The sequence below is a fragment of the Falco punctatus genome (genome assembly GCF_963210335.1).
Source record: "Falco punctatus genome assembly, chromosome: 3".
Classification (NCBI taxonomy): domain Eukaryota; kingdom Metazoa; phylum Chordata; class Aves; order Falconiformes; family Falconidae; genus Falco; species Falco punctatus.
Genome location: NC_137582.1, coordinates 76,486,635 through 76,509,291, shown reverse-complemented (window position 1 = coordinate 76,509,291; position 22,657 = coordinate 76,486,635). Strand labels below are relative to the sequence as shown.

General features: G+C 40.1%; 1 protein-coding gene across 4 annotated transcripts in view; it reads right to left on the bottom strand.

Annotated features, from left to right (window-relative positions):
- EPB41L4B (erythrocyte membrane protein band 4.1 like 4B) overlaps nucleotides 1-22,657 on the bottom strand; it is a 194,664-nt gene that overhangs the window by 133,610 nt on the left and 38,397 nt on the right. For all 4 annotated transcript variants that reach the window (XM_080380005.1, XM_080380002.1, XM_080380003.1 and 1 more), the window contains exon 2: nucleotides 2,339-2,443. In XM_080380005.1, the coding sequence (XP_080236131.1) occupies nucleotides 2,339-2,443 (105 nt within the window). The remainder of the gene's footprint in view (nucleotides 1-2,338; nucleotides 2,444-22,657) is intronic.

Below are 22,657 nucleotides of genomic sequence, written 5' to 3'. Positions count from 1 at the left end.
TTGCTTTTCATAACTGTTTTTTGGTTGTATTGAAAATTTATTTGTTTGGGGGGTATTAAAAATAAGCTGTTCAAACACAAAGTTTTTTTCTCTTTCAAAGCACTTAAGATGTAATTCTGATTTTCCTTCCTAAACCACAGCTATCAATACTGCTTGTCCCAACTTTGGCAAAGTTACAGGACTGCCAAGAAACAAAAGCTGCTGTCCTTTGAGCGCACAGAAGCAATCTCCACTATTCAAAGACTACTCCAGGCTCTCCTTATTTATAATGGTGGCTTAAAGATGTTTAGCACTTAACAATACATAAAAAAGAGAAAGGCTTAGAGCCTCAAGGAGTTTACACAACTTTAATCTCCCAGTCCTGCAATTGCCACTGTGTGGCTGAGCTGGCCCTAAGCAGAAGCACATGGAGGTTATGCATTAATTGCTATACAAATTAAATGAGTGGGTCACAAGTTCAAAACAGACCAAGGAAGGCTGTTAAAGCACGGAACCTTTTTGCACAGGGTGCTGAGGAAGATAATAAACTTGTGCCTTGAAGCTCTCTTAGGCTCTACTTTCTGCCCAACTTGAGCCAGACCAAAAAAAAACCCAGAGAAAACACAAACGAATGAGAGCTTTCAGCCTGGCACTCCAGTGAAAGTGAAGAACTCTGCCCTCAACACTCCTCTACAATCCAGGAAACCATAACCCTGCTACCAAAGGCCTGCAACCAGGGTTGGCTTTTTTAGGCGCCCCAGAGTCTATTCACAGCCCTTAACATCTACAGTTAGAAGGATATGATTTACTTCCCCCTCTAATACAGAGGGAAGAAATAGCACAAAAAGCTAAAATACTTGCACATATAGGCACATTTTTTCCCAAACTCCAGGGACAGAGCTATCTACAGAAAACATACTTGCTCAAATCTCTGCTTCATCTTTCTTAACATTCAAAAGAGCCCTTCCATTTTGCAAAGATGAAAGAAAATGAGCATTTTCTGGTTCCTCAGCCAGGTCTTCTGCTTCTATCTTTTCTCTTTCTTGCTAGGAAAGGAGGTTTCACCCTCCCCTTCTGCTTCCCTTCTTTCAGAACATTACAGATTGGTAACTATTACCAAGATCCCAATTAGGTGATTTGACAATCAGTGACAACAGAATATGTTTTTCTTATTATAAGCAGGCTCTGCCCTATTAGCAGTGTCTTTATGATCAGGTCCATCAGAGGACACCCAATGTATGTAGTATAAATTTTATCAGGAACACTCACACATAACTTCCTAAAAACACCAAACCGATTACAGATATACTTCATTTAAACATCAGTTCCCAGTGATAAATACATACCCTTAAATTATCTGGGATATCAGAACAATGTTTAAATAGATTATACCAGTTTTCCTTAAAAGGATAGATTCCCTTTCTCAATATCAAGTCGTTATAATATCTGGACAGGTTTCGTGTTTGTTGTTTGAAGCTATTGGTAAAACACAGATGATAGTGCAGCTGGTAAAACACTGATCTGACCTATTGACATTGACCCAAGCTTGCTAGTGAATAAAGCTGAGAATTCGGAGATGATAAAGTTAGTACCCACATTTGACAAAGTATCAATATTGTGGGTATATTTTGACATTATTTTATTTTAATAGCACACAATACATCTGTCTTCTGTTGCTTTATGGAAAAAACATTTACATACTGACCAGACAGCCTAAAAGCAAACACTTGTTTTCCAAATCTGCATATTCTCTATTCACAACCCAGGTTGCTCCCATATCAACACCTCAGCACATAAGGTGAACGAAGAAAAAGATTAAGTATATAGCAATATGGTTTAACCACAAGGTTGCAGTCTTTTAACCCTATCTTATTAATGTATCTGTCTACTTGCATCTGTAAATACAATCCCTCCGCTTTTGATTTTCTTTTACCTGTAGATGCTGGAAGGCATTGGATAGGGGAAGAAAATGAATTTTTTTCTCTATTGCAAACGAAACTAAAAATCTACAGAGCAACACAATCTGTGCATGGAACAGCAAAGATAGGAATTAGAAGAAATGCTTGCTTGCAAGAGATTTAACCCACTTTTAATACCATGAACCTAATAAACATAAAGCACATTTTTCTTTACCCACAATTATTGCTTTTTCACTTATATGTGATCAATTCATGTGCATATCATATAAAATAACACGACTCGTTTATAGCATTTGGCATATGTGCAAGAACCAAACAGATCAGTTGTTTCAGCCATATGTCCCATAATGCCTACATCTCTCCCTGAAACTGCACCAGTAATTTATAACAGGCAACACAAACTACTGCAAAACATAACAATTAACTGAAGTTATACTTACTGTAACCTGGGAAGCATCCATGAATTGTAGGCCAAAGTAATCAGTTTCCACAAGGTCCAAATGATACACAATCTGGTCAAACAACTCCTGTCCCCTTGCATTTTTCTGTAACAGAAAAGAAAGTGGTTTGTTTCTTTTGGGGTTTTTTTTGTTTGTTTGTTTTTTTAATGGGTGGGCGTGGATTAGTTTGCTTGGGTAGGTTTCTTTTTAATTTCAAATGGGGGAGAGGATATGTACAACAGAAAATAATACCTAAATAGTAATTCTATTTATTCTAAAGGATTGCATTGACTTTCCTTTTTATTTTCTTCAAGAAAGACACAGTGACATGTTTTTTCTTGTCTGCAGCTATTCAAACAGCATAAGACTTCATTCTCAAAGAAAATTTTCAAATTTCACTGTAACTCAAAATGGAGGAAAGAAAGGAACGGCTTGTGTCCTGTAAGTATCTTAAGTCACAGACCAAACATTTTAAAGCCAGGAAGCCAAATCCTCTCATAAAACCTCGCTTGACACACTGCCTGAAATCTGCTGACAGTTATCACGTATCGACTGCAGTCATGCAGTGCCATACCACTACTTGAGCTGCAAAATAAATTCCAGACAGCTTGAAAACTTGAAGAGTACTGCGAGGAAAATTAATGGTATTTGATAAGAATCCTTCAGTAATGTAGCTAACTCCTATCACAGTTAGTCTTTAAAAAGAGAAACAAAAAAGGCCAAAAAAACTCATTTACTTGCCATGCCACCTGAAACACATAGGCATGGAAACAAAACTAGCCTCAGTCATGGGCTTTGGGTAATAGTAGAAAAGTTAACTGATCTTAAAGCTAGGTGGCATTCACCTCTGTACTTCTTCTGAGGTTAAAACAAGAATTTAGATACCCAGTGCTTCAGCTTCAAGCACTAGAAACCAGCACGACTTTATACAGGAAAGTACAGAACTGGAACCACTTTTGTGCTTGTTGTCCTCTCATACAACTTTGAGGATTTTTTATTATTATTTTTATTTTTTAAAGCTCTAACATATTAGGCATTCCCACTGCATCCCAAAATGTGGCAAGATTCACTGATTTCAGCCAAAAGAGCGCTACAGAGTCTAGTTTGTAAAAAGAACTGGAAGAAAGAAAGAAGAAAGAAGGCCTTTCGTTCGGCCTTCTGCATAAAAACAGCATTAATCCTAACATACAGAACTCCTGTCCAGGATTCAAAGCTGTCTAAAATCTGCCTTTTCCCCACAACAGACAAGATGAAGAGTTTCAACTCTATTTTTCCAAGAGGGTCAAGCAAGCTTAGGTGTAGGTAACAAATTTTGAGTTTTTTAAGGGTTGGGTGTGGGTGGGTGTAGTAAGGTTGTTGTTGTTGTTGTGTTTTTTTTAATAACAAAGCAGAAGCACCGAATCTTACCAAATTTCAGGAACAGCATTAGGAGTTCCATTAAAACAAGCTTCAAAAACTTAAAACAAGCATTACATTGTCATCGTAAGATACTACTTTGTATTTTTGGGAGGCAGGGAGTGAATAATAGGCATTCTTAACCAAAGCTCAATGTGCAATTGAAGGCATATGAGAAGACAACAGCTTCTTAAAGCAGTACATTGCTAAGAAACCATCATCTCTGGTTTACAGCAAGTATTATACATCTACACAGAAAGTTTGTTAACAAGTACACAAAACATTTTCTCCTATGTAGTAAATTCAGCACTTGTTAACAGAAGTCAAACCAAAGTAAAACAGAATTTAAACTGCTCAAATGAGGGAGAAGAAAGCCCTCCAACACAGTAAAAAAGAAATGCCAAGACATGAGGAATTCACGGAACTAGGAAAAACTGATTTGGTGCCCTATGATCATTCTATTCCTGGTTGCTTGCTTTATGGCATTGACTACCAGTATGTTTAACTTCAACTGCCACACACCCAATAGAAATCAGAGAGCACACTCCACCTTCTGTACCCAAATAGTAGTTAATGTTCAACGTATGTGTTACATGGAAATAGCTCTCCACTGCACAGCCAGACGATAAAATGTAGTTTTAAATACATAGCTTACAGGAGATTGTAACATTTAATTTGTCACTAAATAAGCCTTCCTGGCAACTCATACCACTTGAATGAGAAAGCTGCTGCAGCCAACCAATTGCTGACAAAAAAGTTTCTTGAGGTGTTACACTAAAGGGGGAGATAAAAGTGACTAACTCCTTTCCTCTGCTAACAGTATAGGGTGATCTGTTCTCCTTTACTCTGCTTCTTCACTGCCTGACAATCTAGGCAGTCAGACCGCTGACTGATAACTCGGTACTTGTGCATTGAATGAATTGGCTGGTATAGGCAAAGTAGAAGGGTTTCTCCTCAGGAATTACATATGCATTAAAGTTGCCTCTAATGGAGAAAACATCCGTATTACGAGAAACTTCGTATTTTCAGGGTCTTTTCCTCCTCCCCTCCTTCTAGATAACACAGAAGCTAAAAAAATGCTTCCTTTTTCAAAACCTGGTAACACATAAAGAATATGAAACTGATTTCATAAAAGACAATTTTTTATAGTAGATATAATCAGTTGGACTTTAACAAATCACACTTTCTCTAAAGGCCTTCGACTTGTGCATATTTTTTTAAGATACATCTAAAAAACCTCAACCTGAAACTAACAATATTTTACAGTTCTACCTTTCTAGACAGATGGTTCAGAACTGTCAGATGTAAAAGACCTGCATAACTTACATCTCAAAAAAGGGAGTATATGGCAGCAAACAATATACATATACTATTATATACAGTTACTACTTTGTTGTTCTGAAAGTTACTATAATTGGAAACTGATATATGGAAAGCTGCAAAACATTGCTTGGTTTTGTGGTTGGTTTGTTGGGGGTTTTTGGCTTTGCTTTTTTTTTTTTTTTCTTTTCAAAAAGGCAACAATTAAACCACTGCCAGTATCTGGAGGAGTGTTCCTTGGAACCTAAGAGAATTTGTGTGAGCACCATGAAACCTCACAGCCAAACACTGGAGGGGCATTTAAAACGTCCAGCTTACAAAACTACAGCAGCAACACAAGGTAAAATTGAACTAGCATGAGGTAGTCCTTGTGTTCCTTTTTGCCTCCTTGTCCTAGAAGAAACATACAAAGACTGAATTACACTTGCAGGTTGGGAAGCTCCATGATAACGGCATGATGATGAGGGACTACTAAGAGAAAGAAAGGGGCGGGTGGGGGGGAAGCTTTTCTTATGTCAGTCAGCCCTTTGTATTCTGGCAGTTTGTCATCATATTTTCTTTGGGACCATGAATCACGGCATCAAAGAAAATTCTTATATGAGGACTTATTGCTGGGTCTCCCTACAGCAGGACTCAAATTGGTATAGGTATAAAGCACCTTGTAGAGCCACAGCGACAGCTGCATGGCCCATGTTTCATATAGGCTAGATTTTTAGCTGCCAAAGGCTTCCAGTCTCAGGGAATCTATGGACATTCTCATCAGCTAAAGCCTGACAAAATGAAGATTATCTTCTCCAATTAGAGACTCTTCCAGAACTGACATTTGAATAGGCAAGAGGTTTTAATGTGCTTTTGGTGAACACGAAGGAAAAGGCAAATTCATCAGTCAGGGACATTTTACACCAACTGGCTCTGTCTAAACAGGCTGAGCAGTGTTGATTTTAGCTATTCCAGAGTTGTTTGAAAGGTTTTTGCCAAAGGGCATGAAAAGGGGACATACAAGCCAGAAAAGTCCCATTTTAGTGCAAATACAGTGCAAGAATGCCATCGATCACTCTCAGAGCACACTGCAAAGCTGGAGAGCTTCTGTACACACCTTCCCCAAACCGGAGCGCAATGCGCAGTGCGTAGCATCCCAGCACAGTGTGCTACATGAATCCAACTGGAGTGCTTGAAACTGAGTCATATTAGGGAGCTCAGATTAGAGCATTACAAACAAACAATTAACAGATTTCAGAAATCTGAAGTTGTGCTTGGGAAAACAACTTGTCAAATAGGCCAGAAGACATGAAATAGCCTGCAAGTTGACAGAATCGTAACAAAAAAAGGAAAATAAACAACTACCAAGAAAAAAAGTTAAATCCAATTAACTGTAATGTGTCCCAAACTGAATAGTTAGGAGTAGCAGAAATGAGTAGGTAGGGTAGATTTAGTTTCTTTTTCTAAAGGAAAGCACAGGATTATGTATTCTGCAAGACAAAAAATGTTTCTGCAGAGTGAGCTATGATCTCATGGTCACAGACACCAGGTTTAGCTTCTAGTAAGTTAGTAAACGAACATTTTTAGCTACCAATTCTCTGTTCCAGAGGCCTGATATTGCTCTGCTTTGACAGCATCAGCATTTCCTCGCCTTGACACTTTCTGGAACAGGGTAGCCCAGTAATGTTCTGCTCAGTCCTCTTACACCTGAACTGCTATTAACTAGTTTTTCAAACCTACAACTAAGGCTGTCTCTGCTGGCCATATTGCTTAATAATGAGAATTTGCTTTGCCTTTTTACAGTCACTGGCAATGTTGTTTCCCTGCATTTCAGACATACTCCAGGCTAAACATGCATAAAGCCATCTGGGCTTCTAATTAGCCTCGACTCCTGGTGCTCATTATCATCTGTCCTTTAACCTGCTTTTCTTGTAGATAGTCAAGCCCTCAGTTTCTCATGCACATTCACTTTTACTGTAACAAAGCCATATTTGCAAAATTTTAAGCACAGAAATGCAACTATCTCTATATTCTTATAAATCTGTTCATTAGGTCCCTTGTGAAGAGGGTGGGACAGACACCACCCTCTGCACCCTCTAAGCTTGGTCGTGGGAGGGTATGTGATTACAGTGAAGTCATCCTTTGGATCATGACTCTTGCAAGCATGTCAGAGCTAGCTCTTAAGTAAAAAGCACTGCCTGTTATATAGCACAATTGCTGTGAAATCTAACAGCTTCAGCCAAGTACACATTTGAGGCCATGGCTGGGCTTGCAAAAGCTGCACTGAAAACCATGCTATCCATCCCAGCAATGCTGCTATAGGTAGTATTGTCAAAGATGGTTAACATATTTTCAAGTTCCATTTTCCATGCCACCATCCAAAGATAACACTCTGCAGAGGGCGTGCTGCTCTCTGCAAACTAGCCATGACCTTGGTGCCTGTCCCACCCTCCTCCCAAGGGACCTCACAAACAGATTCATAAGAATGTGGAAAGAGTTGCATTTTTGTGCTTGAAATTATGCAAATATTACTTCCTTTCCATATACAATAAATTAAATGTTAAGACTAAAAGAAAAGCAAGTTATTTCCCAACACATCATATTTCCATGAGGGTGGCTAACTTGCTCAAGCTAAATGAAGATGTTAGGTTGTCTTCTTACCAGTCAACCACTGACTCAAGTTTTCAGTTCTGGCTCTAAGCTCACTTGAAAACGTGACAGTGCAAATAACCATTAAGCCTCTCACACCCTGTCATGGCACAACAGCAGCACTGCTTCAGAGCCTGCTAACTGCACGCAAATTTTGTTACGAATGTAGCACAGGCCATAGAAACAAGCATTCCTGAATGTGGCCAGAAGAAAATGCAACTGATGACACGTGAACTTTCAGTGGAAGGAGAACAAAATTCATTCTAGCCCCTTTGAGAAATTAGCTAAAAACAAAAGCCAAAATCACCTTAACCTACTCTTGCAAAAAAAAAAAAACCCAAACAAATGCAAAACAAAAAATTCCAAATGCATATACACCACCAAAACCACAGCCCTTCAACAGAAAACAAAAAAATCCCCTGAATGGCATTTACTTCTCATGACTCTGAAAGTACAAACATTTTGCTCCCACTCATTTTTGTCAAGGCCTCAAACTAAAATCGCCATTTCCTGAGCAAAAGCATCTTATAAGCAAAGTTAAGGAACCCCTCAAAAAATGACAAAGCACCAAAGCAAAAAAAACTTCTAACCAGCAAACCAATCCATTTCCTTCAAATTACTCTCAAAGCCTATGATAAAACTAGGACTCTCAAAAACTAGGACTCTCACAAGTCACATCCCATCGAGGGGATAGGGGGAACCTCAAATAAAGCAGCAGCACACTACTATTTAAATATATTCTCTCTGCAGGCAGATTGGCACGTAACAGCAGAAGTGAGCTGGGTTTCTGTGACTAAGATGCCAGTGAGAATTTGCAGATAGATATTAAGAAAAATAAATAAACCCCCAAACAGTGGCTATAGTAAACAGCTCACTATTGCTGCACAGCAGCATTTCTCAACAGCACTCAAACTCTCATCTCTCCACCAGTTATTGGCAAGAAGAATCAATGTTCACTCCCTGCTAAAGAAGATGGAAATAGGGATTAATGACTGCAAAAGACAAGTAGCATCTCTGCTGCTTTTCACAGGACAGCAAGGACTGAGGATTGAAAGACTATAGAACCGGTATGGAGAAGTAGTCTAAAAGAGAACAAACAAATAGGTCACCGTATTTTATATGTACTACACAAGGCGCTACATAAACCCAAATGGCACTGGCTTTCTAGTCAGATCACAATACCTTTAACCATGCCAGCACGACATTGGTAAAGTCTCTCACATCATCCTAAGCTTTCTACCTGCTATGTAAGGGCAGTCACTTCTGAATAAAACCCCCAAAATTAATAATAAAACCAAGAAGTCCAAACCACAAATAATTATGGTTGGAGAAGAATAATAAGCTATTTTCAAACTCTGCAATAAAAATGAAGAAAAGATTTTTAATTATTCATAAAGTATAAACTCATTGAGATGAATCAAAGTTTGGAACGGCAGCACAGCATCGTAGAACTTACACAGAAAATATAGCAGAGAAGGAACTACCTTACATGCACAACAACCACTAAAGACCCCAAAATAATTCCAAGTAACCGGTTGGAAAGATATCGTATGTACAGCAACATTTAAAATACAGTACAGATTCAAGTAAGTCAGGTGAAATTTGAAGAGTGAGTATAGGGATGCCTTTGCTAGTTCACTCACCCCTGCTATAAGTCACTTCCTTCCCTGCCTCTGAACGGGCAAGTACCTGTGGACCAGTTGTGTAAAATGATCTGCACAATGCTAACTTTTTTTGAAAGTTGGTTTTGCACAGTTGTTTTCAATGTATGTACTTTCACTAACCAAGCTTTATAGTACAGCCCTTCAAAAACTAATTGTAGTAGCACACCTAGAACCTCAGAAGTCCATTTTGTTGGTGAAAAAAAGAGCACGAAACTATCACGTCTCAAGACCTACAGCATGTGGAAGGAAGAATTTCACCACTTGCTTAAGTTTTTTTCAGGGGCTGCCCCAGGCTGGTTACAGATGGTTCCAGCATCTCCACGATGGACCCACTGGCTGGTGCTGGTGGTGGGAAGGAAGCGGGTACAAAAGTCATGAGTGAAGGAGTGGATTTGAGCCTGGGAAAAAGCTGTCTTTATCTTGACCCATGACCATTCTTGTTTCTGTTTTTCCTTTATATTTTCTTCCCCCATCCTGCACATGGAGGGACTGGATGGGAGCCTGGCTGTTGGCTATGGCTAACCCACCACAGCAGGGAAACCCTTATGCATGGCAGTTTTCCATTTTGATCATGTCTGCAGTCATCTCAAGGGCATGCTGTCTTTGAAGAGCTTTCAATCTCTCCAAAAGCCAATGGAGGACAAGCAGATGGATGTCCTGTAAGTGCAAATACTATTGGCAACATCAATATCAGCACTGACATTTTTATTTTATTGGACTCAGATGAAGGTTAGAGTTTCTGTTTACTGTCCTTATCACTTACATGTGCTACTGGCAACACAGACCTCTTCCACGACAAAAGCACTGTCAACACTTCTAAACGGAATCCTCAAGCAATGGATAAAAACTATGATCAGCCACAGAACAATGCAGTAAAAGAACCCTTATTTTTATCCTTATGTTCTAGAAGTGGGTCTAGACTACTGTTATTTCAGATACAGACAGGTTACTCCAACATATTTCTACACTCAGAGGCACAATGAAAATACAGTTATTTGTATGGAGAGAAGATTCTTTTTCACCCCTAGCCTGTCAGCTCCCTCTCCTGACCTGCCTGAAATATTACATGCCCCTCAGGTTCAAGCACACAGCTGAGGAAACAGAAAGTAGTTAGGATGCAGAGAACAAAAACCTATGCTGAGACTTTTTGACCTACACAAGTTCACCTGAAATACAATTTACAGTTCTACATCCCCAGAGGAAGAGGCAGAACTCGTTAAAGCTAAGCCATGGGTGCTGAAGTGGCAGCCACCTCTAAGAGACAATACTATCAAACAGATAACACACAACATTATGCTTCCCCTGCATGACTTGCCCATTGTTCTCCTGCACAAATCATGCTGGCATACAGGTGCCATATTGCTGGAAAGCTAGAGAAGATTCTAGGTAATGACTTCAAATTGCATTTGAGAAATAACAGAAAACACTGGCATAAGCTAAGTTGACCTAAAATACAAGGAGAAAAAGGCAAATGCTACCAAAAGAAAATCCCAGGAGAGTTTAGCAAAGACTCTCTGCTTCCCTATGCTAATAGTAGTACCCAAGTTTCAAAAGATATCTTTGCTTTTTTGTATGTCTGCATTTGAATGCTCCATGAGTAGAAACGGCTTTAAATAGATACAAAGTACAAACAGAATTCTCCATAGAGACAAGTCTTTCAGATACATTTTGCACCTATGTGTGCCTGACTCAACACTTTTTTTAACTTGTTTTTAACTTGTTTTTAAATAGGATGCTTATGACTGTCTACAATAAAACACTGTACCGATAAGGCTCTACTAGGAACCTTCCTCTAGCACAGACTCAGCTAAGACCAGCTAGTAATGCCCAGTCACACATACATGCAATATAAGCCAGAGTACTTTACACAAAGGAAGCGCGCAGGGTCCCTGCTGTCCCAGGCAGCCAAATCACAGGTTCTGTTTCTGACTCTCACCCAAGAGGTTTGCCAGTGCAGCTGTACAGCCTAGGAAAGAACTGCCTACAGGGGGAAGTTACATCGTTACTAATTTGGGCTAACAAGGCTTTCAAACCCCCTCCCCACACAAACATTCACTTAGGGGCCACACTGTACAGCCTGGCATGGGGCCTGGCATGCCAAAAGCTGTTTCTCCAGCACTGGGTATCAAGGCAAAGGAGGAGGCCGCAAAGCTGTGTTGTGGCTGGAAGGCAAAAACCTAGAAGGGCTGCTCTAAGAACCAGTATCTTATACAATGTCCTACAGATCATCGCTTTGAGTGTATAGAACAGGATCCCCACTACTACCACCTGTTGATCCGTAAAAACAAAAAGGTACACATTTGTTTAGAATATCACATCGTGTATGCTCCAGGAATTCACTTTTATCTATGTCTGGATAAAACTAAAATTTCCTTAGAACCACTCCTCTCCCCCAGCATAATACTGCATACTGTTTATGTTCACGTAATTCACATGCAATTCTTTCTATGTCTGGTTTTGTTTTTGGGGGGTGTTTTTTGGGTTTTTTTGTTTGTTTGGTTGGTTTGTTGTTTTTTTTTTTAAATAATACATTCTATTTGTGGCACTTTTCATAGCAGAAAATTAGTTCCACATGCATGCCAACATTAGCATTAATTACCTATTCCCTCATCTGGCACAAAGTCTTACAAAATGTTAAATCTTCCATATAAATCATATTAATTATTGATCACCCTGACAGATACAGCTGGTAAACAAAGTTCAAAGATGTAAAACAGAAGCAGTAACCTCAACAGGAGTTTAGAACTTGAGGACAAAGAAGGTGGTCCTTCCTCAGAAGCTCTATGGATTTAAAATGCAAAGACAAACTCTTTTAGAAGTTACCTATTTATTCAGACAGCCAACAGACTTCAGCACTTTTCACTCTGTACTTTCATACATTAAGTCACAACACCTCTCCAAAGAATCAACTCCAATTATTTCCTTCTCTCTGATGAGAACCATAAACCCAGAGATTCAGAAAAGTCAAGAGTACCTCTCAAACTGCAGGTTTATAATCAGCAGTTTAAAAACCAGAGGAACACCAGGGAAGTTTGCCACTAAAAGTATTCTACTTAGTGGACAGCAAGGAAGTCGTGATTCTTTCTAAACACAAATATAATTAGCCAAGTATATGCAATTAAGGAAGATTGCTACAAATTACCTTTCTTCTAGAAAGGCAGAAGATGCAATAGGAAGAGTCATGTGTTTTTTATATATTACAAAAAACCCCTCACTGGTATAACTAAAAATTCAGAGTAAACAATAGTTCAAACTTACAGAAATCACCTTTCAAATGATGCCACCACTCAGTGAAAAAAAAAACCTAGCCAGACCAAGGTTTATTATCTTGAAAAGAAGTCCAGCACTCTAATCTTCTCACTGCTTCAAAGGAATTGTATGAGACACAAGAAATTTTCACTATGAATTTAACGTCTTGCTTTTTATAAATATTCAGTTCTGAAGGAGAAATGAATACCTCACAGCACTGGAACAGTAGGCATGGCAGCACAACGTTCTGTTTATCTTTATTTTGACAAATGAGCAAGAACTGATGTGCTTTTTTTTTTTTTAATTAAGGAAAAAACACATTTCTGTTAGAAGTTCTGAGTATCAACATGAGGATCAGAAAGATTGGGTTATAGCTAAAATTGATTTCTTGTATTTCATGTCAACCAACAGATCAACTAATCATGCCAGAGGCCACGAAGACAAAAGCAGCGATTATTAACAAAACCTCTAACCCCACAGTTAGTATGCAGAAAAGTACAGTATCGATCAGAACCTGGAAAAAGTGGCTTTTTCAAAAAAGGCAGGAGAAAAAACCACAAATCTGAGCAAGTGTCAGACTTCTCCTGTCAGGTTCCCTGCAAGCTACAACTTTTTGCTGCCTGCTTAGAGGGAATTATCATATGCAAGCACTTCCTTTGGATGTAATTTGAAAGATTGTTCTTCAGAACTTTTTAGGCAAAAATACAGATGAAAAGGAAAATACATGATCAAAGGTACATGATACACGTACATACATTCCAGAGTATAGATAGATTACCTATAGTTAGAAGGCTACCCTGCATATGGTTTGATTCGAAAGTCCATTTGATGAACAATGCAGTTTTTAGTAATTTTAGGAAGGTTTGAGTTTTGTCTTTCACTTTGAGGTTTGGCTGCCCTGCCTGTCTCCATGCCGTTAATGGATGTCAGCTATTTATGTGTCAAGGGAAACAAAACAGAATCCAAAAGACTATAGTGGAAATTAAACCCAAGCACCATAAAGGAGTAAAAAAATAAAGTATCAGCTTTTCAGCTTGCTTATTTTACCTGTGTATTAACACCACCTCAGCAGGAGTTTATATTCTTGATTCAGAGCACCACACAAACAAGAAAACTTTGCTATTGCCACAGTGATTGCAGAGATTTAGTAGAACTCATTATGCTGGCAACACTCCCAGTTTACAGGTTAATGGGGCATTCCTTGTGGCTGGCTCTTTCCACCTGGGCATTTTACCTCAACATAAGTTTTTCTATGCTTGACAACTTCTGCAAAAATCTTTTTCTCAGTGTCTAGACCTCAAGACAGATCATATCAAACACACCAAATTGGCCAGTCACACATGGTTCAACTGCTACCATCTCAGTTGTTTAAATTCATAACCTGGTCTTCTAGTCAAACCTTTTTTTCCCCTCCTTAAATTCAGGGTAACAAATGGCAAGAATTCCTTACTCACAGAATATCAGATCATGCTAGCATGGTCAAGTCTGTACCAAAAAGCCACTGTAACATGAAGCCACACCACAGCACAGCTTTCAGCTGAAGGGATGAACTAGTTAAAAATGAAATCACTCTGTGGCAGCCCCAACAAAGGCTGTACCACCAGTTCTTGCAGTTGCAAGAGAGCCTCCAAGCAGATACTAACAAAAACTTTTGTTTTTAAAGCAGACAAACAAAATCCCTAAGCGGCTCTTTGTCTCAGAATAATTCTGTTTCACAATGGAAGTGAGCACTGGATCAGAGAATTCCCACAAACTCACAATACTTCAATTAAATATTCAATATTCAATTAAATTGAAACCACAATTAACATCAAGTGCTCTGACTGTCTGAAAAGTGATGAAGTCACTAAAGGATCAGGTTTTACTGTCCTAATTCCTTGTTCTATCACTAATCATAGAATCATAGGATAAGAGGTTGGAAGGGACCTCAAGGATCATATGGTCCAACCTTTCTTGGCAAAGACACTGTCTCGACAAGATGGCCCAGAGCCCTGTCCAGCCGAATCTCAATAGCATCCAGTGTTGGGGAATCCACCACTTCCCTGGGGAAGATGAATAGAAGCAATGTTTCTCATTTCCAGACTCGCAGACTGGGACAACAGAGCCAAGAGCAAATTCAAGTTCTTCTGTTGGAGTAAAGTTATACAAGCCAAACTTTGACTGTAGTGACAATTTTGCTGTCTAATCGCTTTTAAATAACACTGACAACTCAGCTGACTTCAAAGTCATACACGTGCAGCCAGCAGAGCCTTCAACTGCAACTGAATACAACATTGTACCAATGACGCAGGAAGAACAAGTGTCAACTCACTTGTTCAGCTGTGTCGATTCAGAAAAAGACAGCATATGATGAAGTTTATTCAGGCTGAGCAACAAAGCACATAAGACGATACAGCCAGAGAATCTAAGAGAGACTCAGTTTTTCATCTCACTGTATAGAAAATACCATATGTTGGGGGAAAACAAGTAATTCAGATGAAGAGAGTGATAAACTGAATGCTCAATCACTCACCAGTCATGCACACTGAAGATCTTAAATTATGGCCTCCTTTTAAATCTTGGATGAAAGACCAGAAAAAGTTGTTTATCTTGACTGTTGAGTATTCAGCATGGTCTCCCACAACATCCTTGCATCCAAGCTGGGATATTATAGTCTAGATAGGTGGATTACTGGACGGCTGGATTACTGGGCTCACAGGGTAGTGATTATTGGATTTTACACTATGTGGGAACCAGCGGAATTCCTTAGGGATCTACCCTGGAACCTATCTTGTTTAATACCTTCATCTACCCTCTGGAGGCAGAGATGGAACACAACTTCACTGACTTCTTGGAAGACACTAAGCTGGGGTGTGCAGGTGACTTGTGTGAAGGCAGTACACAAGGATGCTGACAACCTAGGGATCAGGAAAGGGTTGCAATGGTGTTATGAGGCTGAACCATATGCCCCATCGGGTCAAGACAAGTACTGGAAGATCGTTACCATGACAGGCAAAACAGACTCAACTTGAGGAAGATAACTGCCAATTAATAACAGTAGGATAGCAAGAAATAAAAACAGGAATAAACCCACGTCCCTCTCCCTGCTTCCCCCTTTCTTCCCAGGCTCAACTTCACTCCTGACTCTCTACCTTCTCCTCCCCTGCTGAGTGACACTGGGGAACAGGGACAGCAGTCAGTCTGTAACACTTCATCTCTGCTGGTCCTTCCTCCTTATGCTGTTGCCTGGCTCCAGCATGGGGTCCGTGCCATGGGATACGGTCCTTCATGGACCTCTCTGATGTGGGTCCTTGTCATGGTTTGCAGCTCTTCAGGAATGGCTCCAGCATGGGATCCTTCCACAGGGCACAGTCCTTCAGGAACAGACTGCTGCAGCTCAGGTGCCCAGAGGCCGCAGGTCTTTCCAGGAGCCTGATCCAGCATGGGCTTTCCACAGGGTCACAGTCTCCTTCCAGGTACATCTACCTGCTCCTGTGTGGGGTTCTCAATGGGCTGCAGGTGGGTATCTGCTTCCCTGTTAACCTCCACAGGCTGCAGGAGGACAGCCTGCCTCACCGCGGTCCTCTTCCCAGGCTTCAGGGGAATCTCTGCTCCAATGCCTGCAGCACCTCCTCCCCCTCTTTCCTCCTTGGTGTTTGCAGGGCTGTTACCTTCACATTTTTCTTGCTCCTCTCTCAGCTGCTATGTAATGTTTTTTTCCCCTTCTTAAATATGTTATCACAGAGGTGTTACCAACACCACTGGTGGGCTCAGCTTTAGCCAGTGGCAGCTCTATCTTGGAGCCACCTGGAACTGGCTCCATCTGACATGGGGACAGCTTCTGGCAGCTTCTCATAGAAGCCATCCCTGCAGCCTACCTGCTACCAAATCCTTGCCATGTAAACTCAATACAAATGCCTACCCTTCCTCGCAGACTCCATAGTCTTGACTTCTCATACATCACGTACAGAGTACTAGGCCTTCAGTATGCGATTTAAAATAGCCAATATTCAGGGGGAGGGGTGGAGAGCAGGCAGTCACCTCAGTCACTCCTGCTGTCCTAGCTCCGGAAAAGGTTATCTTAAATCTGCCATACTCATAGTTACTGAAAGGCAATACTCTCTACTAACAATACAGACCACTGAACTCAAGTCCTCAATGAGTGATAAAAACTCTTTCACTCTCCCAAGAAACAGGATGGCTCCTTTGTCAGTCTCTCTCATCCTCCCTCCGCACCCTCAACATTCAGAGAAAGAAATGACTCCACTCTGTTATTCAATAACTATGGGCATTCAATTAAAAGACAACTTTTTTTAAAAAATAGTATTTACTGATGCAAACACAACCCACCAGAATACAAATGAATCTGATGTGACAGCACTTTCCTTCCTGCTCAGAGATTCCACACAAAGTGAAGTGCCAAGACTGCATGGGCCACAGAGAGTTGGTGGGGAGCACACAAGTACATGCAAGCAACACCAAATGCTTTCCAGCCTCATTTTCACAACATCCAGGGGCTGCAAAATCTTGTGGGTTTGAAATTATCCTTCCCCAGCCTGAATTATTCTCTCATTTCCAGTGAATCACAAACCCACAAAATTGACAAACTACAATATGACAAATATTTAACATTTTAAAAGCATTTTTAAAGCTTTATGTTACCGTAAATGTAAACGTAGGTTTAGATTTATTATCTCCCAAGCCATGTGAGTCAAACTCTCCCACTTTCCCCTACCCCCTTAATTTAAGCTTCCTGCAAGTGAACAGACATAAGATTGACAGTTTGTTGGTAACAAGCCTTTCCTAACTTTCTGTGTAACTCATACTGAATTAATGCAGTTTTGTTTATAGTGCAGCATTTAGAAGCAAAGCATTTTCTCATGTTATGTTCCAGTTGTCTTCTAGCTTTCATCAACGTTAAAGCTGCCGGTTGTTTTGAATTTTCAGGATAAACCATGAATAAGGGAAAGTATTAAATTGTAGGAATTTACTGAAGCATAAGGATAATGGTAGGCATCAAACTAACCTAAACAATCATCTCTATTATTCTACCCCAAAATGTCTATTTAGCCAAGTGTAAGTGCAAGAAGAATGGAAGCCTAACTACACAAAGCAAGCATTTTTGAAAAAATCCATTGGTGTAATACACCTGGTTCCCAAGACATATGAAATCAAATAACAGTGTTCAGAAAGGTGCATGTCTAACTAATTTGTTTTCATCCAACACAGTCAATGCTTAAAACACCATCTTCCAGAGAGCTGCTAGTTGTTTTCAAGACCCTGGAAGGGATGCACAAATGAAGGAATGAGTTATGGCTTGTTTACATTTTGGATACTGACCACAAAACCCTAGGAAAGCATCCCTCTAAAATAACTGACGTTCCACTTCCCTCATGGAAAGGTTGTGCTACAAGCAATTTATTCTGGAGTAACTTCTGCATCTCGAAAAGAGCAAGCTCTCAGAAAGCTGAGCACCCATTTCAGAACAGGAGGTCTGCAATGTAACTGCAGAAGAACAACTCTGCTAGAACTACTGTGGCTAAGTTCTTTATGCTGTTAAGTCTTAATGCTAAAAAACAGGTTAAAAGCACATCATTTTCCACTGCATGAGACTGACTCATTCAAAAGGGTTCAAAGGGCAACCAAAGACACTGCTCAAATAAAGAAATCCCTACCAAAAATAAATAATCTACCAAACAGTCCTGAATATAACCTATCAAGATGAGTAAGATCTGAGTACTATGTAGAGTACTTAGTGGCATTTTTCACTAGCAATGTTTACATCATACCCGGAGATGAGAATTTACACAATTTGCAAACGTCTTCTTCACTTTGGAAGATATCAGCAGGTATGCTGCACCTTGTGAAGCTTTGCTTCATAAGGAAACTAGAACTGCCTTACATGTCAGAACAAGCTGGCGCACATATAACACTATGTAATGGAACAGACATCACATTTACATACAAGATCGAAATTTTATCATGCACTAAAACCACAGCTTAATTTTTTTCCAACAGCTCTAGACAGCATCTGTATTTTTTGTACTTAGTAGCAGCACAGTTATTGATCCCATATTCTTTTTCCAGAATCTTGATAAACAGATTAAAACTTTGATGTTTTCAGACAGGGTAGGGATTAGTGGAGCCAAACAGTCTTTCATTCATGTAATGTTACAATATTAATATAAAAGAAGGGTTTTTTTTCCTGTATTAAGGCAGATCAGCTATCTAGCAAAGAAAGCATGCCATACCAGGAGTACACATCTAACACCTCGAACGCTACTGATCCAGAAACTGAAGAGTCAAAGTCACTGCTGTGAAGTAGAGGAGAAAGGCTTTTAACTGAAAGAAGTGAAAGCTGTGACTATGTGGAACACTTAAGAGGCAAGAGAAGACAGCAATAAAACTGAGAAGAGGGAAACAAAAACCACAGAAGCAGGTATAAAGTTTGACATATATGAGGTACAATTGAGGAATGCAACTTGAGGAAGAGACAATGTAGAGAAAACACAGGAAACCAGCCAATCTTCTACTAGCCTGGAACCCACAGGGGTAACTAGCAATAATGCAACAAACATTTTTCTCTATTAGATGGTATACACATTTTACTCAGTCTTACAAGAACTGTTTAAGGTCATGAATTTAATCTTGCTGCCTGATCCTGAAATGCTCAGTATAACCATGCCTTAATGGTGCCCGCCTGGGCACCATTAACATGATTATAGATGCTCATACTACAGCCTTGCACAGCTGTAGGACTTGAGAGGAGACATTCTATCTAACTTCTGCCTAAACAGTTATTGTAAGTTTAACCTACTTAAGAACAATTTTAATTACAAAAACAAATGTAAAAGCCAGATCTGGAAGCCTCAGATGGGGGAAGAAGATGGCATTGGAAAAATAAAGCACACAAGATATTTACGGACAAATTCATTAAAACTGACAAAAAATTTCCAAAAAATTCTTGCACGTGTAAAGAATTGTACTGGAGAACAGATTGCAAGACAAGAATCAGGGTACAGGAGGGAAATGAGTTGGGCAATCAGTTGGCAGAAGGCCCTGAATCAACAACCCATACTCAAAGGATTGCCCAAACAACACATTGCCCAGACAAACAGCTCCAGAAAACTGCACAACAAATTCTGAAGTGCCAGTACCTCAAATTAAGATGAAGCACAGCTCTCACATAACCCACTACCCTGGTATGGCTTTCAAACAGAAACTCATGAGCAACTCGCATGGATTTTGTGCTTCAGGTTCACAACACACACGCACTACAGAATACCTAGACTTAAAGATCACTACAAAATTATGATCAGTTCCAGACAAAAATATCAGGTGTGGAGGTATAGAATACTACTTCTGAAAGATAATAATTAAACAGCAACCAAGATGAAGGCGGGGGACAATCAGTGTTGTATAGTTAGAATGAAGGATTATTTCATATTAAACAGATTAAGCAGAGATTTGGACTATGTGGCTGTAGCAAGCCAATATTTATATTCAGAAAGTAAACTCAATCTTCTGGTGTGAATATAGTCTTTACTAACTCTTGAGCCCACAAACAGAGATTACTGAACATACTCTTCAGAAATCAGCAGTTCTCTACCGCTTTCAAGTTTCTTGCTTCCTATTATGCTGAACTTGAATGGCCATCCATCAGTGACAGAGATGCAGATTTTAGTGAAATACAAGCAGCTTAAGACAAAACTGCTTCTGAGGAATTCCCAGCTCCCCAAAGCAGTCAAACGTGTGCATGGGTGCACGTGTGAAGATACCCATGGACACTTAAGATCCCACTTTCTCAGTCCCATTTCAGTTAAGAGGCTGATTTGAATTGAGGCCTATAAGGATACTAAGAATTCCCAAACAGCACTATTAGAACTCCATTACTAATAGGAAATTTCCCATTGTTATGGGGAAGATTAAACCCCCCCCCCAAAAAAACCCCAAAAAACACCACCAAAACACACACCCCCCACACACACACACAACCAAAACACTCTGCCTAGACTCCAGCCTCCTGATAGGAAGAAAAGCCAGCCTGCAATTCTGAAGCCAGAAGGATTATCACGTTCCCCTAGGACAAAGCTCAAAAGACTACTGGTGCCAATGATGAACAAAGCATTCTCGTTCAAAGGACACAACTGTGTTGTTTTTTTTTCTTTCCCCACCTCTTCCCCTACACACTGGAGGTACATTAATTAACTGCAAAGCTCACTGCTAGAGCATGTTAAAGCATCTCCACTGAATTCAGAGGTTTCACATCTATGCATACACACTCCCAAGCAAAACAAAAGAAAAATAACCTAAAATAATGTAAAATTATGTAAAGACAGGAGGCTCCAATACATCCCTTGCCTTGCAGATCCAGACACAATAAGGATAGATAGAACAGGCAACTCCTCAAAACCTTTAAGGGTAGAGATCTCATGGTTTCTCTGAATAACCTACTCTAGTACTACACTACCTTCCCAGTGGAGAAATTTTTCATAACGTCCAGTGTGAACCTCTTGAACTGAAAACAGGTCTTTGGTCTCATTACATCATCTGCCACTACCAAGACATGCTTGGCTCCATCATCTTTGGAATTGTCCTCCAAATAGCTGCAGGCTGCTATTGGATCACCCCTTAGCCTACTTTACATCAGACAAAGCTCACTCCCTTAGCCTTCCCTTGCAGGTCAGGCAAACCGCCCTGGTAATTATCCACTGAAACTTCTGCAATTTCTTGACATTTCCTTTAAACTTGTGGGCCCAGAAGGAATGTTCCTGGTGTAGGCTCATCAGTGCCAAGTGCAGAAGAGCAATAACTGCCCTTGATCTGCTGGCCACACTCCTAATGTAGCATAGTACCAGATTTATCAACAATGACAGCACGCTACTGGTTGATATTCAACTTAGTTTCAACCATAATCCCCAGGCCTTTTGAGCAAAGCTGCCACTTAGCCCATCAGTTCCCAGCCTGTACTGATTCATGGTATTGTTATGCTTCAGGTGCACAGCTTCGCACTTTGTGTTCAACTTCATGAAGCCTCTGATGGCCCAATACTTAAGTCTCTCAGGATGCCTTAGGATTTATGCTTTGCCATGTCATGACAGTCACTCCCACCAATTTAGTGTCATTTGCAAATACATGTCATCATCCAAATCACTAGGTATTGAAAAATATGGACCCCAGAATCAACCCTTGGCGTAGTGCTCTCAGCTGTCAGCTGGATGTTGAGCTATTGGTAATAGTCCAAATGATTTTCAACCGATTAAGCAGATTGTTCAGCCCAGACCATACTTCCCTCAACTTCTAAATGTGATACAGTTGCTGACAGTATCCAAACCCTTAGTAAACTCAAAAGGTAATGTATTCACTGTTCTTCTGTCATTCATATAGCCAGCCATTTTGCCACAGAAGGCAATAAGACTGCATAAGCATACTCTTTGTTAAATGCACGGTACTAATTTCTTGACCATGTATTAAGAAATGGAACCCAAGTGGAGACAAGCCACGAATCCTCCAGGGACTGAAGTAAGACTGACAAGCCTGTATCTTTCAGAGTTTTGCCTGACTTTCTTGCAGATAGGTGTAGTGTTAGCTTTTTTCCATGATTTTTCACCTTGCAGTCAGATTGCCAACTCTTTCAGCTTCCTAAGGTGAATTCGATCGATCCAGCACCACAGATCTCAGTGTATCCAGTTAAGCAGTCTTTAACTTGTTGCTCCCTAATGTGATGGCCCATCTCCTTCCCAGTCTGTAGCAGTACACACAAAGGTGTGAGACCTGGCTCTCATCTGCAAAGACAAAGGCAAGAAAGGCATTGAATACACCAGTCTTTCCCACACGTCTATCACTAGGTTGTCTCGTTTTCTCCCCCACTTTATCACTGGATCTGTACTCCCCTTGAACTTCCTTCTTCTACTAGCATAACTGTAGAAGGCCTTCCTGTTAATCCTCATTAGCCCTAACTCTGGCTGGGCTTTGGCCTTCCAGTTTTCACCCTTAAATACCTGAGTAATGCTTTTATACTCCTCTTCTGTTGCTGGTCCATGTTTCCACTTCTCATATGTCCCTTTTCTGTGGTTTTGTTCAT